The sequence below is a fragment of the Callorhinchus milii genome, unplaced genomic scaffold (genome assembly GCF_018977255.1).
Source record: "Callorhinchus milii isolate IMCB2004 unplaced genomic scaffold, IMCB_Cmil_1.0 Scaffold23, whole genome shotgun sequence".
Taxonomy (NCBI): Eukaryota; Metazoa; Chordata; class Chondrichthyes; order Chimaeriformes; family Callorhinchidae; genus Callorhinchus; species Callorhinchus milii.
The window spans coordinates 3,200,371-3,219,129 of record NW_024704764.1 but is presented as its reverse complement, the minus strand read 5'-3'; the positions used below and the strand labels follow the sequence as shown (position 1 = coordinate 3,219,129).

General features: G+C 50.8%; 1 protein-coding gene across 2 annotated transcripts in view; it reads left to right on the top strand.

Moving 5' to 3' along the window:
- Positions 1–18,759, top strand: part of tbkbp1 (TBK1 binding protein 1) — a 44,114-nt gene that overhangs the window by 13,484 nt on the left and 11,871 nt on the right. For both annotated transcript variants that reach the window (XM_042343346.1, XM_042343347.1), the window contains exons 5-7: positions 229–370; positions 1,135–1,304; positions 1,855–1,910. In XM_042343346.1, the coding sequence (XP_042199280.1) occupies positions 229–370; positions 1,135–1,304; positions 1,855–1,910 (368 nt within the window). The remainder of the gene's footprint in view (positions 1–228; positions 371–1,134; positions 1,305–1,854; positions 1,911–18,759) is intronic.

The following is an 18,759-nucleotide window of genomic DNA, read 5'->3' as shown; positions in this document are numbered from 1 at the left end:
CATGGAGTTGAGGTACAGATCGGCCATGGTGGAACAGGCTCGAGGGGCTGAATGGCCTCCTCCTGTTTCCCAGTTTCCGGAGCCTGGGGATTGGGATCCCAGAGGGTGCGTTTACAGAAGTGAGCTGAGTGTGTCAGTCAGGTTGCTTTGGGGGGGGAGGACGGGTGGGGTGGGGGTGGGGGTGGTGGGGGGGTGTGAGCCCCTCACTGACCTGTGCATCTTCCGCAGTCGGTGCTGGCTGAGAAACACCTGGGAACGATCCGGAGCCTGGAGCAGGCACTCAAACAGAAAGACGTCTCGGTGCAGAGGCTAAACGGGCAACTGCAGGCCTCCGAGCCCGACCCCCGGTCCGAGCCGGTCCCCACACACGGTAAGAGCCGTATTCCGGGTCCACGCTGAGTGGGGAGGGGGAGAGGGTGTCAGGGGGAGGGAGAGGGGTATCTGGGGGAGGGTGTTAGAGGGATGTGAGGGGTAGAGTTGTCAGAGGGAGGGAGAGGGGTGTCAGAGAGAGGGGTGTTTCCCCCTTGTCTGTCCACACTGCCTTACCGTGTGTCTCATGTGCCATGATCCTGCTGTCTGGTGTAGTGACTGTGCACACAGAGGTCCCATAAGCAGAACAGCAGGCGAAGTGGCCAACTGTATCTGGTGGAGTGTCGACCAGGCACCGGGAGAGAGAGAGAGAGAGAGAGAAACTCCCTTCTCTTTCCCCAACAGCGACGTGGGATCTTTAACGTCCACCTGAACAGGGCACAGACGGCGAGTGAGGCAGAGTAGGCACGAAGCGTTATTTTAAACAAAAGGCGAAGTACTGCAGACGCTGGAAATCGCAAGTAAAAGCAGAAGTCGCAGGGAACAAAGTGAGTTAATGTTCCAGGTTCATGACGACCTTTGTTAACTCACATCCCTCTCTCCGTGAACGCTGCCTGACCGGCTGAGGGGGGGGGTCCCGGACACTTCTGTTTTTATTTAAGCGATACCGTGTCCTGATTGTCCAGTCCCATTGCTGGGCAGGGACTAAGCCCCCAGGCGACTGACCCCCAACCCCAGGTTCAAGGGGGCCGGATGCGGCCCGGGGGCCGGTGGGGTCAGATAATGTGGTTGTTAAACTGTGGACCTCTGTGTCTCGCTGCCCAGGGGTGGAGAGCTCGGGCCCCCAGCGCCTGGCAGACGTGCAGCTGACGGAGCGAGCAGTTCAGCGGCTACAGGACCGTGTGGATGAGCTGCAGCGGCAGCTACACGACTCCCAGTGGCCGGAGGGTCACCTGCACCAGGAGTGCGACCACCTGCAGGAGCCCCGCGCACAGGTGAGCAGTGAGGACCAGGTGAGCAGTGAGGACCAGGTGAGGAGTGAGGACAGGTGAGGAGTGAGGACACAGGTGAGCAATGAGGACCAGGTGAGGAGTGAGGACAGGTGAGGAGTGAGGACAGGTGAAGAGTGAGGACACAGGTGAGCAGTGAGGACCAGGTGAGCAATGAGGACCAGGTGAGGAGTGAGGACAGGTGAGGAGTGAGGACCAGGTGAGGAGTGAGGACCAGGTGAGGAGTGAGGACCAGGTGAGGAGTGAGGACCAGGTGAGGAGGGAGGACAGGTGAGGAGTGAGGACCAGGTGAGGAGTGAGGACAGGCGAGGAGCGAGGACAGGTGAGGAGCGAGGAGCGGGGACAGTGAGTGGGGCCAAGGACAGTGAATGATTGATGTCAGTGAGGTGTCTGAAGGGAATGCAGTCACAGCCGCAGGGAGGGTTGGCCATTGAAGCGACGAGACGTTTCACTGTTAGTCACTGCGGGGACTTGCGCTCGCCAGCCTTCGAGCTGCCGTCAGTAACACTCACTCTCCCCCCACCCCCCACCCCAGGAGCTGACCTGTGACCTTCACAACATGGAGTGGCTAAAGAACACAGAAGAAGAGCAGTAAGTTGTTAATCTAACTCCATCCACGGTGTGCACAGACTGTGTGTGTGTGTGTGTGTGTGTAATCTCACTCACTCACACACACAAACTTACACACTCACACACGCACTCACAATCATGCACTCCCATACACGCATACACTCACTCACACACACATACACTCACTCACACACACATACACTCACTCACACACACATACACTCACTGACACACACATACACTCACTCACACACACATACACTCACTCACACACACATACACTCACTTACACACACATACACTCACTCACACACACATACACTCACTCACACACACATACACTCACTCACACACACATACACTCACTCACACACACATACACTCACTCACACACACATACACTCACTTACACACACATACACTCACTCACACACACATACACTCACTCACACATACATACACTCACTCACACACACATACACTCACTCACATACATACACTCACTCACACACACATACACTCACTCACACTCACTTACACACACATACACTCACTCACACACACATACACTCACTCACACACATATACACTCACTCACACACACATACACTCACTCACACACACATACACTCACACACACACATACACTCACTCACACACACATACACTCACTCACACACACATTCACGCAACACACGCTCACATTCACTTAACACACACACACACACACACGTGCATGCACACACTCACAGACACACCCTCAGAAAAGCAGTCACAGTGGGTCACCGTATACAGTATATTATTCTGTACTAACTGCTGAAGTCCTAACGGTTCGTGTCCACTGAGCTGCTGGGAACACGGAGTCTGATTGCTACACAGTCACTACACATGACAGCAAACGCCTGCGAAGTGCTGTGAGCTGGTTGGACCGTGTATCAGGCACGGAGTCAAACACGAGCAGTTTGAGCCGAACGCTTGAGGGGTTGGGTTGGCTCTCAGTGGCCACCAGAGGACGACAGTTAGCTTCAAACGTTCACAGGTCTCTGAACTGGAGAGAGAGAGAAATCCGGGTTTGTTAGTTATTATAATATTCCTTACATTCGATACAGCGCCTCATCACGTCTTCCAGACGTCTCAAAGCGCTTCACGGGATATACTGTAAAGTGATCTGACTGTGGGCGAATGTGACCACATTTTTTTTTGAAGGGATTATTAGAGACGAAGGCGCTAACCACTATGAGGTGGGATTCTACAGTTAGTCAGTTGGTTGGTTAGTTGGTTAGTTTCATTATGATCCACACCAGGTGGGCTGAATGGCATCCTCCTGTCCCTGTGTGACGATTTGCATTGACCATTAACTGCTTAGTTATGGAGGAGGCGTGCTTCAAGATTGACATTAAACCCGATGATTCCCCGCCTGTGGGATTTAGGAGCAAAACTGGAAACCCACCCTCAACCCCGCAGACCCCAGGGCAGGGGGAGGGGAGGACGGTGAAGGACGCGAGGGGGTAGAGTCAGGGGGGGAAAGGGGGAGAGGGAGCAATGAGCAGTGAGTTAACCACCTCACAACATGTTTTTTTAAAAAAGCTTTGTGGTTTTATCTGGTTAGACTCTAACAGTTTCCCCAACACACACTCTGGGTCCGCCACACCTCGGCTCTTGCCAACCTGCGCCTAATACTTTCCGGAATTAGGTAAACAAGGATGTGTCCCTCCGGGGGGGAGTGTTCATCCCATTCCAACGATCTATCTCTGGGATTTCCATGTCGAGGTGGGATGTATGGAAATCTCAGTTTGGTTTGGATACTCTTAAGCCTGAGGATGGGTTTCCGCGTGTGTCAGACGCCCGACTGACCAGACAAACAACAACAGAATATTTTTAAAATGGCAGGAGTGAGGAATAAGGAAGAATGAATGAAATTGTAGCAGAGAGAATGATGTGGGGTGAGGGGCCGAATGGCTGTGTGCTGGTGTGCCTACGTGCTGGTGTGTGCGCGTGTGTGTGTGCTTGTGTGTGTGTGTGTGCTGGTGTGTATACGTGCTGGTGTGTGTGTGTGTGTATGCTGGTGTATGGGTGTGTGTGTGTGCTGGTGTGTGCTGGTGTGCGTGTGTGTGCTGGTGTGCGTGTGTGTGCTGGTGTACGTGTGTGTACTTATATGTGTGTGTGTACTTTGTGTGTACTTGTGTGTGTGGATGTGCTGGTGTGCATGTGTGTGCTGGTGTATGTGTGTGTGCTGGTGTGTGTGTGTTTGTGTGTGTGCTGGTGTGTGATTGTGTGTGTGCTGGTGTGTGTGTGCTCGTGAGTGTGTGCTGGTGTGCATATGTGTGCTGGTGTATGTGTGTGTGCTGGTGTGTGTGTGCTGGTGTATGTGTGTGCTGGTGTGTGTGTGCTGGTGTATGTGTGTGTACTAGTGTGTGTGTGCTGGTGTGTGTGCTTCTGTGTGCTGGTGTGTGTGTGCTGGTGTGTGTGTGTGCTGGTGTGTGTGTGCTGGTGTGTGTGCTTCTGTGTGCTGGTGTGTGTGTGCTGGTGTATGTGTGTGTACTAGTGTGTGTGTGCTGGTGTGTGTGCTTCTGTGTGCTGGTGTGTGTGTGCTGGTGTGTGTGTGTGCGTGTGTGTGTGTGCTGGTGTGTGTGTGCTGGTGTGTGTGTGTGCGTGTGTGTGTGTGCTGGTGTGTGTGTGTGCGTGTGTGTGTGTGCTGGTGTGTGTGTGTGCTGGTGTGTGTGTGTGTGTGTGTGTGCTGGTGTGTGTGTGTGCGTGTGTGTGTGTGCTGGTGTGTGTGTGCTGGTGTGTGTGTGTGCTGGTGTGTGTGTGCTGGTGTGTGTGTGTGTGTATGTGTGCTGCCCGGTGGTGGGGGTGGAGAGCTGCTGCAGTCACTTGACACACACACACACACACACACGCATTGTGTTTGCCTTGCGGTGGTTTTTTCTCTCTCGATAAAACTTAAAACAAGAAAAAAAACACAAGGTGTCATTTCACACATTTCTCCCCACACATTTACTATGCAGCGAGGGCGCTTATCATCTTAAAGGGCAAAGAACCCACAGCACATAGAGAGAGGGAGGGGTGAGGAGAGTGGGGGGGGGGGGGAGAGAGCAGGGAATGGGATTAGAGTAGAGAGCTCCAGTGGTGGTGGGGGGGGGGGGTGGGGGGTGAGAGAGAAAGTGAACGAGAGGGAGAGAGAGAGAGAGTGAGCGCCGGTCAGGAGAATCACAGCCCTGGTATTGTGTAACTGGGTATGAGGAGTTCTCTGGGTTCGTGTGTGCGCGCATGTGTGCGCACGCGTGTGTGTGCGTGCGCGTGAGAGTGTGTGTGTGCGCGTGTGTGCGTGAGAGTGTATGTGTGTGCGTGTGTGTGCGTGCGTGCGTGTGTGTGTGCGCGTGAGAGTGTGTGTGTGTGCGCGCGTGTGTGCGTGAGAGTGTATGTGTGTGCGTGTGTCTGCATGTGTGTGCGTGTGTGTGTGTGCAACAGAGCAGACAGTGCTGCAAGCCCTCACCAGCCCAGCCCCGCTGTGTGGTCAGACACCAGTCTGCAGCAGGCGGGCAGTGAGCTCACTGAGCGACACCCACGGCACAAACCGCAAGCTCCAAAGCTGCCGCTCACTCAGTACACAACTGGAAAGCGGCGCCGGGCACCGCTGCCCCCGAGCTGCGGCCTCACTGGAAACAAGTACCCAATGGGGTTAGAGTAGAGAGCTCCAGTAGGGAGAGGGAACGAGCCCCAGCACAGACCCGATTGGGGAGGGAGCAGGGAGTGGGGTTAGAGTAGAGAGCTCCAGTAGGGAGAGGGAGCGAGCCCCAGCACAGACCCGTTGGGGAGGGAGCAGGGAGTGGGGTTAGAGTAGAGAGCTGCAGTAGGGAGAGGGAGCGAGCCCCAGCACAGACCTGTTGGGGAGGGAGCAGGGAGTGGGGTTAGAGTAGAGAGCTGCGGTGGGGAGAGGGAGCGAGCCCCAGCACAGACACGATTGGGGAGGGAGCAGGGAGTGGGGTTAGAGTAGAGAGCTGCGGTGGGGAGCGAGCCCCAGCGCAGACACGATGGATTGAATGGCCTCTTTCTTTGATGGAAACGTTCTACGTGATTCTATGAAATGGTGTTTGTGAAGACAAGCAGACGACTTGTGTGGAGGGAATATCAAACAACTGAAAGAGATTTTACAAGAAATCTGGCGTAGAGCGTGGGGCGAGTGTGGGGCACAGAGACTGAGAATTCACACCATTGCTTGAGCGTCTGAAATCAGCTACAGTCGAGTCATTTAAGTGCCTGAAGAGACGTCTTATCTCCGTTTATTACTGAAACCTGACAGATAAGGGCGTATCCTTAACAACTGCAGCAAATGTCATGCTTTAAGATTAAAACACAAGTGAAATAAAATGCAGAGGTGAAAAAAAGTTGTGCCGATTTAAGTGAAAGATGAGGTGAAGATTGCCAGCGATTATAAAACTAATGATCTCTGTGTTTGATACAGCGCCTTATCACATTGTTGAGACATCTCGAAAAGCTTCACACGCTTTTACTGTAAAGTGTGTGTATTCTATGGGTGATTCCTATTTTGCGGGTGAGTAGATAACTGGGGAGAGAGAGAGTGGGGGAAGCAAATTGTCCCCCTTTCCTGCCAATCTTTAAAAAGATATAGAACTGATGTGAAATTGAACCTTTTATGTGTTTTCAGTGCTGGTGCCACTAATGCAATGTTTGACCTGCAGGTGTTGAAACTGAGACAGCCTCAGGCTGTGCTGTTCACACCCGGGCATATTGCCATTCTGTTACTGGCCTCGGGGAGGGAGAGCAGGAATATCGACTGGGATCTGGGGGATATTGACCAGGATTCAGGGGAATATTGATTGGAATTTGGGGGGAATAGTGGAGGAATGAGCTCTGAGCAGTGGTTAGACAAGCTCAGGCTCCTCTGTCCTAAGAGCAGCAACGTATAGAGGTGTATAACACGGTAAATGGGATTGAGAAAGTAAAGCCACATCAATACTTTTGGATGTTTCAAGACAGTAGGACAGGAGGACACAGGTTTAGAGGACAAACACCGGGAAGTGTTTCTCTACGCAGGGGCTAACTAACGACAGGGGTTGCCAGAGCCCATGACACTGGAACGCAATTAAAAAGCAGCTCGATTCAGTGATGGGGGCATGATACGGTGGGCTCTGGTGGGATGGGATTCAATGGGCCAAAGGGCCTTCTTCATCCAGAGCGATCTTCGCCCACAAAATACTGTCAATTCACTTTACAGTATATCCTGTGAAGCGCTTTGAGAGGTCTCAACAATGTGATAAGGCGCTATATCAAATGCCAGGATTATTATTATTATTAGTAGTAGTAGTAGTAGTATTTTGACCAGGATTTAGAACTACAACAATAACAGAGCAGGATGTGTAGTGACTGTGTATTCTGTAAGCAAAAAGGCAATTTTCCCACGTGGTGCCCCACAAACAGCCGTGAAGTGGTGGCCAGTTCTTCCTGGGGGATTGTCGGCCAGGACACCAGGGCAGAGAGAGAGAGAGAGAGAGAAACTTTGTTCTCTTTACCAATAGGGTGGTGGGATCTTCAACGTTCAAGTAGGGTCAGGTAACTTGGTCTAACGTCTCATCTGAAGGACGGTATCTCAATATAACACCCCCACCCCCCCAGCACTACGTCAGGAGGTCAGACTAGACTATAACCGCAACATGGGGACGTGAATCTACAACCTTCTGACTCGGAAGCGATGGGCGGTGCGATCAGACTGAAAACATTACTACTGCGCAAGATATCCTTTCCGATAGCTAGGTTTAGACGTCGCGCAGATATCTCCTGCCTCGTGGCTGTTTTCTTGAGCCAAGGCTCCTGGAAACGTAGAGTTGCTTATTAATTTTGAGGCTGACGCACCTCCCACTCTCCGGCTTGCGAGGCCCGAGCGAGGGCTGCAGTGATTGGCCTCCTGCGCTGAGTGCAGGGCCAGGCTGGGTTTTTTTCGCATTTCCTCTGAACTGAACGAGAAGGGCCGAATAACAAAGAGAGGCAGCGGGGAAGCTGCGAGTGTGACTTCCTGAAGCAGAACAAACGTTTCAGCTCCGAGGTTGTTTGTCACCTGCCAGCGAATTGGTGACAAACAATAATATCAATCCTCGCATTCGGTGCACAGCGCCGTTCGCGTCGTCGAGACGACGACAACGGCAGCAACAGCTGGCGCTTATATAAGCGTCCTCCGCGCGGGGCAGGGTCTCAACACGATTCGGAGGATTTTATTAGGAAGGGCAGTGATGTGTATTTTGGTGTCAGTTTGGCTCCTTCAGTGGCGCTCTTGCCTCTGGGTCAGAAGGTTGTGGGACAAGTCGCCGTGACAGAGATGTTGAGCTCACAGCCCAGGCTGACGCTCGCTCAGTGGCCTGGCACCAGGTACGCGAATGTTTGTGGGCATTTGCCGTGGGCGAGTTGACTGCCACGTTTGCCAACAAACCATAACTGGATTGACCGCCACTGGTTTGCCAAACCTTAGCCTTCCGGCAAAACTCACACACTCACTCACATGCTCACGAGCTCACTTGCTCACTCACTCAGTCACTCACTGATTCACTCACTCACTTGCTCGTTCAGTCAGTTGGTCACTCACTAAGTTACTCGCTCAGCCACTCACTAACTTACTTACTGGTTCACTCACTCACTCACTCACTCATGCACGCACTTGCTCACTAACTTACTTAGTTATTGGAATCCTGTAGCTCAGTGGTTAGAGCACTCGCTTTGCAAGTGAGAGACCGGAGTTCAATTCCAGGCAGAGGGCGAAACCTTGGGCAAGTTTCCTTACTCCACACAGAGCCTAATAATAATCCCTCCAAAACCCAAAACAATAATAAATTGGTCATTTTCAATCTACGACTGTTTGTGGGACATTGCTGTGCGCAATTGGCTGCCGCGTTCGCCCACAAATATACAGTCAATTCACTTTACAGTGTGTTCTGTGAAGCGCTTTGGGACGTCCTCCCGACGTGAAAAGCGCTATATCAAATGCAAGGATTATTATTATTATTAGTTGCACACTCGCTCACTCACTAACTCGCTCGCTTGCTCGCTCGCTCGCTCACTGAGTCATTCACTAACTTGCTTGCTCACTCGCTCACTAACTAACCTACTTGATCACTGATTCATTGACTGACTGACTGACTCACTCGCTCACTTAACCACTCGCTCACTAACTAACCTACTTGATCACTCACTCGCTTGTTCACTCCCTAACTTATTTGCTCACTCAATCGTTCACTCACTCACTCTTTCACTCACTCACTAATTTACTTGCTCACTCACACACTCAATCACTCACTAACTTACTAACTTACTCACTCGCTAACTTACTTGGTCATTCACTCACTCACTAACTTACTTGCTTACTCATTAAGTCACTCACTAATTTACTTACTCACTCACATACTCACTTGCTTGTTCGCTTGCTCACTCACTCAGTCACTCATTCACTAATTTACTTGCTCGCTCACTCACTCACTCACTCACTCACTAACGTACTCACTCACTAACTTAATCACTCACACACTCACTCGGTTATTTACTAACATATTTGCTCACTCACTCACTTTGTCACTCGCTCACTCACTAACTTACTTGCTCACTCACTCAGTCACTTGCTCACTCACTAACTTACCTGCTCACTCACTCGCTCAATCACTCACTTGCTCGCTCGATTGCTCGCTCTCTAACTTACTCGTTCACTCACACACTCACTCACTAGCTCACTCACACACTCACTCACTAGCTCACTCACACACTCACTAGCTCACTCACACACTTACGCACTAACTTACTCACTAACTTACTTAATTACTCACACACTCGGTTATTCACTAACTTATTTGGTCACTCACTCATTCACTCCGTCAGTCACTCGCTTACTCACTCACTTACTTGCTCACACACTCGCTCTCTCACTCAGTCACTCGCTCGCTCACTCACTCCCTCAACCACTCATTCAGTCACTCACTCACTGACTTACGTAATTGCTCACTCGCACACTCACTGACTCATTCCATCACTCACTAACTTACTTACTCACTCGCTCATTAACTTGTTCACTCACTCACTCACTCACTCACTTGCTCGCTCACTGAATCATTAATTTACTTGGTCACTCACTGAGTCACTCACGCACTCACTGACTTACTTGCTGACTCACTCACTAACTTACTTGCTCACTCGCTGAATTACTAATTTACTTGGTCACTCACTCACTGAGTCACTCATTCACTGAGTCACTCACCCACTCACTAAGTTACTTGCTCACTCATTCACTCCGTAACTTGAGTGCTCACTCACTTGTTCACTCACTAAATTAGTTGCTCACTCACTCACTCACTCACTCACTCACTCACTCACTCACTCACTCACTCACTCACTCACTCACTCACTCACTCAATAACTTACTTGCACGCTCGCTGAATCACTAATTTATTTGGTCACTCAGTCACTGAGTCGCTCACTACCTTAGTTGCTCACTCACTAACTTGCTCACTCACTAACTTTCTCACTCACTGACTCACTCACTCACTAACTTAATTGCTCGCTGAATTACTAATTTACTTGGTCACTCACTGAGTTACTCACTCACTCACTAATTTAGTTGCTGACTCACTCACTTACTTGCTCACTCAGTCACTCGCTCGCTCACTCCCTCAATCACTCACTCAGTCACTCACTGACTAACTTAATTGCTCACTCACACACTCATTGACTCATTCCCTCACTCACTAACTTACTCACTCGCTCACTCACTCACTCATTAACTTGTTCACTCACTCACTCACTCAATAACTTGCTCGCTCGCTGAATCACTAATTTACTTGGTCACTCACTCACTGAGTCAATCCCTCACTCACTAACTTACTTGCTCACTCATTTACTTCCTAACTTGAGTGCTCACTCACTTGCTCACTCACTAACTTAGTCGCTCTCTCACTCACTAACTCACTCACTCACTTACTCGCTCTCTCACTCAGTCACTCGCTCGTTCACTCGCTCCCTCAATCACTCATTCAGTCACTCACGCACTGACTGACTTAATTGCTCACTCACACACTGTCTCATTCTCTCACTCACTAACTTACTTACTCACTCACTCATTAACTTGTTCACTCTCTCACTCACTCACTCACTCACTCAGTCGCTCGCTCAGTCACTCATTCACTCACTCACTTGGTCACTTGTTTACTCACTAAGTCACTATTTTACTCACTCACTCACTCACTAACTTACTCGCTCACTCACTCACTTAGTTGCTCCCACATTCGCTCGCTCGCTCGCTCACTCACTCACTCAATTGCTCACTCACTCATCAACTTACTTGCTCACTCACTCACTCACTCACTCACTCCCTTGCTCGCTCACTCACTCGCTCACTCACTCACTCACTCACTCACTCACTCATTAACTTGTTCACTCACTCACTCACTCCCTTCTGCTCTGTAGATTTCTGTGTTTAAGTTGATTTTTACAGTAAAGCCTCTGTACGGTTAGTGAAACTCGGTAAATATAAGTGTAATTAATTGAAGACTTGTTCTTTTCAAATTCTCCAAAATACCTCAAACAAAGTGTTAATGATAATTTCCTGGAACACATTTTATTTCACACGTCATCGTATCTGATACTGTGAACCTTTCAGTACCTGTGCCTGTGTGTCGCTGTGTCGGTGTGTGCCTGTGTGTCGCTGTGTCGGTGTGTGCCTGTGTGTCGCTGTGTCGGTGTGTGCCTGTGTGTCGCTGTGTCGGTGTGTGCCTGTGTGGCGCTGTGTCGGTGTGTATCGCTGTGTCGGTGTGTGCCTGTGTGTCGCTGTGTCGGTGTGTGCCTGTGTGGCGCTGTGTCGGTGTGTGCCTGTGTGTCACTGTGTCGGTGTGTGCCTGTGTGGCGCTGTGTCGGTGTGTATCGCTGTGTCGGTGTGTGCCTGTGTGTCGCTGTGTCGGTGTGTGTCGCTGTGTCGGTGTGTGCCTGTGTGTCGGTGTGTGTCGCTGTGTCGGTGTGTGTCGCTGTGTCGGTGTGTGCCTGTGTGTCGCTGTGTCGGTGTGTGCCTGTGTGGCGCTGTGTCGGTGTGTATCGCTGTGACGGTGTGTGCCTGTGTGTAGCTGTGTGGGTGTGTGCCTGTGTGTAGCTGTGTCGGTGTGTGCCTGTTTGTCGCTGTGTCGGTGTGTGCCTGTGTGGCGCTGTGTCGGTGTGTGCCTGTGTGGCGCTGTGCCGGTGTGTGTCGCTGTGTCGGTGTGTGCCTGTGTGTCGCTGTGTCGGTGTGTGTCGCTGTGTGTCAGTGTGTGCCTGTGTGTCACTGTGTGCCTGTGTGTCAGTGCGTGTCTGTGTGTCGCTGTGTGTCAGTGTGTGTCTGTGTGTCGCTGTGTGTCAGTGTGTGTCTGTGTGTCGCTGTGTGTCAGTGTGTCGCTGTGTGTCAGTGTGTGTCTGTGTGTCGCTGTGTGCCTGTGTGTGAGTGTGTGTCGCTGTGTGTCAGTGTGTCGCTGTGTGTGAGTGTGTGTCTGTGTGTCGCTGTGTGTCAGTGTGTCGCTGTGTGTCAGTGTGTGTCTGTGTGTCGCTGTGTGCCTGTGTGTGAGTGTGTGTCTGTGTGTCGCTGTGTGTCAGTGTGTCGCTGTGTGTGAGTGTGTGTCTGTGTGTCGCTGTGTGCCTGTGTGTCAGTGCGTGTCTGTGTGTCGCTGTGTGTCAGTGTGTCGCTGTGTGTGTGTGTGTGTGTGTGTGTCGCTGTGTGTCAGTGTGTCGCTGTGTGTCAGTGTGTGTCTGTGTGTCAGTGTGTGTCTGTGTGTCGCTGTGTGTCTGTGTGTCGCTGTGCCTGTGTGTCAGTGTGTGTCTGTGTGTCGCTGTGTGTCAGTGTGTGTCTGTGTGTCGCTGTGTGTCAGTGTGTGTCTGTGTGTCAGTGTGTGTCAGTGTGTCGCTGTGTGTCAGTGCGTGTCTGTGTGTCAGTGTGTGTCTGTGTGTCGCTGTGTGTCAGTGTGTGTCTGTGTGTCGCTGTGTGTCAGTGTGTGTCTGTGTGTCAGTGTGTGTCTGTGTGTCGCTGTGCCTGTGTGTCAGTGTGTGTCTGTGTGTCGCTGTGTGTCAGTGTGTGTCTGTGTGTCGCTGTGTGTCAGTGTGTGTCTGTGTGTCGCTGTGCCTGTGTGTGAGTGTGTGTCTGTGTGTCGCTGTGTGTCTGTGTGTCAGTGTGTGTCTGTGTGTCGCTGTGTGTCAGTGTGTGTCTGTGTGTCGCTGTGTGTCAGTGTGTGTCTGTGTGTCGCTGTGTGTCAGTGTGTGTCTGTGTGTCGCTGTGTGTCAGTGTGTGTCTGTGTGTCGCTGTGTGTCTGTGTGTCAGTGTGTGTCTGTGTGTCGCTGTGTGTCTGTGTGTCGCTGTGTGTCAGTGTGTGTCTGTGTGTCGCTGTGCCTGTGTGCCTGTGTGTGAGTGTGTGTCGCTGTGTGTCAGTGTGTGTGTGGGGGGAAGAGAGTCCATTCAGAGCTGACGGTCTCTCTCCCGGGATCCTGTCCCGACGATTCCCGCAAATAAAAGCGCTCCTTCGCGTGGCGGCTGTTTGCGGGGACGTCGCGGTGCGGAGTGCAAATCGACTGCCGGTGTGGACGCCTCCGTAAAGGTGTCGCCTTCCCACGACGGGAAAAAACATCGCTCAAAGTGCTTCACCGGACACGGTGCAGAGTGCAGTGACTGTGTATTCTGTAGGAGGGCACGGCCGCCACGCGCGACAGCGAGCGACTGATTTTATTTGGTGAACGCGCAGCACTGCAGAGCGCGTGACCGTGTGAGGCACCTTGAGACGTTTCGACTCCGGGTGACGCCAAAGCTTATTTTTATTCATTCATTCATTCATTCATTCATTCATTCATTCATTTATTGGGGGATTGTGAGCTCTTTGCCAACAGCGCCGGAGGTTTCTCCATCATCCACCTGAATGGGCTTCGACGGTGGGTGAGGTTTAACGTCACAGCTGAAGGGCAAAGGGTATCTGACCATATGCCCCTTCCCCACACCCGCAGCCCGGTCTGCGCCAACGCATAGTCCCTCCCGAGGGGGTGGGGGGGGGTGCGGGGGGTTCGAACTTAGGTGTCAGCCGGTGCGGGAAGGCATATATATATATATATATATATATATATATACGCAAACGCACACACTCGATATTTGTATGAAAAAGCAATTGACATTTCGATGCTGGGAGGGGGCGCAGTGGTTGGTGACAATGGACCACAAGCGAACAGTGGGTTGGGAGGAAGGGGAGTTTGGGGGGCGGCGGTGGGGGGGTGGGGGCGGAGAATGTACCACAAGCCCAAACTACCCAAAACAACAAGACTGTGACTCATCCAGAATTTATTTTAAACGCACTCCATTCTCTGAAACCCACTCACTCACTCGCTCACTCGCACCACCACCTCTGCTCCTCCATCCACCTCTCCGTTGTTGTTTTTGTCGGTGTTTAACTTAACAGCAGAAATTCCACAACTCACTGACAGGTCACGGGGAGACGAGGCGGGTTACAGGGGGAGAGAGAGCAGGGGATGGGGGGGGGGGGGAGAGCAGGGTACAGGGGAGAGAGAGCAGGGTACAGGGGGAGAGAGAGAGCAGGGTACAGGGGGAGAGAGAGAGAGCAGGGTACAGGGGGAGAGAGAGAGAGCAGGTTACAGGGGGAGAGAGAGAGAGCAGGGTACAGGGGGAGAGAGAGAGCAGGTTACAGGGGGAGAGAGAGAGCAGGTTACAGGGGGAGAGAGAGAGAGCAGGTTACAGGAGGAGAGAGAGAGAGCAGGTTACAGGGGGAGAGAGAGAGCAGGTTACAGGGGGAGAGAGAGAGCAGGTTACAGGGGGAGAGAGAGAGAAGGGTTACGGGGAGAGAGAGAGCAGGGTACAGGGGGAGAGAGAGAGAGAAGGGTTACAGGGGGAGAGAGAGAAGGGTACACGATAAAATGTCTCAAAGCGCCTCAACAAAATTTTACTTTGAAGCGTAATGACTGTAATTTGTAGGCGAACGTGAGGGGCAATTTGTGCGGAGGAACGTCCTGCAAACAGCCGCAAAGTGAATGACCGATGCTATTGTGGGGGAGGAATTGTTGGCCAGGCATCAGGAGAGGAAAACCCCCTTCTCTTTAACGTTCGTCCACACAAGAGTACAGACCGGAGCTCGGTTCGAGGTCTCGCCCCGCAGTGAGTTAAGAGTTACGTGTGGATCCGCGAACGAAAATACATTGGCGGAAAAACTGAGCCATTTTTACTGCGCGGTCAGACAATCCGAGGCCCCGTCACTTTGCTCCCAATCACTCGCACAGCCTCCAACTCGAGAGGTTATGTTTCGTGCCCCACGTCAGGGACTTTGAGCTCATAGTCTACGCTCCAGCGTAGGCTTCAGCGCAGCGCTGTTAGGGGGGAGAGGGAGAGAGAGACGTATTGATGGAGGCACCGTCCTTCGGGTGAGGTGTTAAATACCAAGCTCCCCGTCTGCCTGCTCAGACGGGTGTTAAAGATCTGGGCAGGGCTGTTGGAAGAGAGAAGGGGGTTTCTCTCCTGGTGTCCGGGCCGACGATTTCCCCCGGATAAAATCGCTCGCTTCATTTCGCCCCTGTTTCTGGAACGTTGCTGTGCGCATTCACCCACAAGACAATCACTACGCTTTGCAGTGAACAACAATTTGGTTACTCAAGCCCTGACTGTCGTGGGACGCCTCTCTGCGCAACTGGCTGCCGCATTTTGCCCACAAAATCCCGCAGTCAATTCACTTTACCGTACCTTCTCTGAAGCGCTTTGAGACGTCTCAACGACTTGATACGGCGCGATGTCAAATGAAAGGATTATTGTTATATCCTGTGAGGTGTCTCACAATGTGAACAGCGCTGCGTCGGGTGGCTGTTAGTGACAGCTTCACTTGCAGTTGGTGAGAATGTCATTAACGAGCTTCTCTCGAATGGAGGGATTTCTAAACGGAGCGTGTGAGCTGTTGTTGGATCATCCCCAGCTTCTAATTCCCAGGAACGATGTGCGAGGCCTGAAACGGCTTTTCCAGCCGTGGGAATCTTTGAAGGAAGGTGACCGCATGTGACTCGGGCAGTTGGCAGAACACTTGTAACTTGTGCAGAAAGGAAGGCTTCAGCTTCCTGCAACATTGGGACCAGTTCTGGGGCAGGTGGGACCTGTACGAGGTGGATGGGTTACACCTGAACAGGCCTGGGACCAAAGCCCTCGCCGGGAGGTTGACTCGTGCTGTGGGGAAGGGTTTAAATTAATTTCGAGGGAGGAAGGGAGTCAGGATGTGGCATCAGGGAGGACAAACAAGTTACGTAGAGGACTGGGAGAGACGAATAGCAATGTAATAAGGAATAATCCAGAAAAAGGAGGGGTTTAGACGGGGGAGAAATCAGAACAGACTTAAGTTGGTCTTGGAGTGCATGTGCATAAACGCACGGAGTGTGACAAATAAGGTTGGTGAGCTGCGGCTCAAGTTGTTAGGGGTTATGATGTAGTGGCAATAACGGAGACCTGGCTCAAACAAGGGTGGGAATGGGAGCTGAATATTCCTGGCTACAATGCATTCAGGAGGGATAGGGGTGGCAATATTGATTAAAGACATGGTTATGGCCCTGGAAAGGGACGATGGTCTAAAGGGTCCAAAAACAGAATCTCTTTGGTTAGTGTTAAGGAGAAGAAAAGGAGCTGTTGTTACCTTGTTAGGTGTACACTATAGACCACCAAATAGTGGGAAGGAGATAGAGGAGCAAATCTGCAGCAGATTTCAGAAAGATGCAAAACCAATACAGTAGTGATAATGGGGGACTTCAGTTATCCTAACATAGACTGGCAAAATAACAGTGTAAAGGGTAAGGAGGGGGAAGATTCCTGAAATGTGTGCAGGATAACTTTCTGGATCAGTATGTTTCCAGCCCCAACGAGGAAGGAAGCAGTGCTGCATCTAGTTCTGGGGAATGAAGTGGGACAAGTGGGGCAGGTTTCAGTAGGAGAGCATCTGGACAACAGTGACCACAGCATCATTAGGTTTAGAGTACTTATGGAAAGGGACAAAGAACAATCAAAGGTGAAGATACTCAACCGAAAGAGGCTAATTTCAGTGAGTTAAAAAGGGACCGAGTCAAGGTGGACTGGAAAGAAAGATTGGCAGGTAAACCAGCTAATGAGCAATGGGAAGCCTTCAAAGAGGAGATAGTTTGGGGACAGAACAAATACATTCCCACAAAAGGGAAAGGTGGGGCATCCAAACTTCCCTGGACGACTAAGGAAATTGAGATTAAAATAAAACAGAAAAAGAAGGCTTATGATAAATGTCAGGCCCAAAATACAGAAGATAATCACATAGAATATAGAAAGTACAGAGGAGAACTGAAAAAGGAAATAAGAGGGGCAAAGAGATTGTATGAGAAAAGATTAGCGGGTAACGTAGAAGGGAACACTAAGGTATTTTATAAGCATATAAAGAATAAAAGGTTAGTCAAAGATAGGGTGGGTCCAATTAGGGACCAAAGGGGAAATCTTTTTGTGGAGGCAGAGTGTCAGGCTGACGTACTGACTGAGTACTTTGCATCTGTCTTCACAAAAGAGGAGGATGCAGCAATGCCACAGTATCGGAGGAGAGGGGAAAGAAATTGGATAAGATAAGAATAAACAGAGAGGAGGTACTAAATGGTTGATGGTGCTCAAGGTAAGTAAGTCACCTGGTCTCAATGGGATGCATCCTAGGTTACTGTGGGAAGTAAGGGTGGAAATAACGGAGGCTCTGTCCACAATCTTTCAATTCTCTATGGATACCGGGGTGCAGCCAGAGGACGGGAGGGTTGCAAATGTTACTCCCCTGTACAAAAAGGGGCAGAAGGATAAACCTGGGAACTACAGGCCGGTCAGCCTCACGTCAGTAGTGGGGAAACTTCTGGAGACTATAAATTACTGGACTTGGCTATAGGGAGTACAATTTCGAACTTTGCAGATGATACTAAGCCGGAAAAGTAGTAAACAGTGAGGAGGATAGTAGTAGACTGCAAGAGGGCATAGACTGGTAAAATGAGCAGACACGGGGCAGATGAAGTTTGATGTGGAGAAATGCGAAATGATGCACTTTGGGAGGAAGAATGAGAAGAGCAATATAAGCTGATGGTACAATCTTAAAGGGGGTGAAGGAACAGAGAGACCTGGGGGTCATATAAGTAAATCTTTGAAGGTGGAAGGAAAGGTAGACAAAGCTGTTAAAAAAGCCTACGGGATACTGGGCTTTATAAATATGGGCATAGAATACAAAAGTCAGGAAGTTATGATGAACCTTTATAAAACACTGGTTAGGCCTCAGCGAGAGACTGTGTTCAGTTCTGGGCACCGCACTTTAGGAAGGATGTCAAGGCATTGGAGAAGGTGCAAAGGAGATTGACCAGGATGGCACCAGGAATGAGGGACTTCAGTTACCAGGAGAGGCGAGAGACGCTGGGATTATTCTCCTTGGAGCAGAGAAGGTTAAGAGGAGACTTACTAGAAGTTTTCAAAATGATGAGGGGATTCGATAGTGTGAACAAGGAGAGACTATTTCCACTGGTGGGTGGGTCGGTAACCTGAGGACACCGATATAAAATAGTTGTTAAAAGAAACAGAGGGGAGATGAGGAGAAATGTTTTCACACAGTGAGTTGTTCTGATCTGGAATGCGTTGCCTGAAAGGCCGGTGGAAGCCGATTCGATAACAGCTTTTAAAAGAGAAGCAGATAATTATTTGGGGAGGACAAGTTTGCAGGACTATGGGGAGAGAGCGGGGGAGTGGGTTTGAATTGGATAACTCTTTTCAAAGAGCCGGCACAGACATGATGAGCCGAATGGCCTCCTTCTGTGCTGTATAATTCTATGATTCTATGATGAATCTCATGTAATTGGTGCA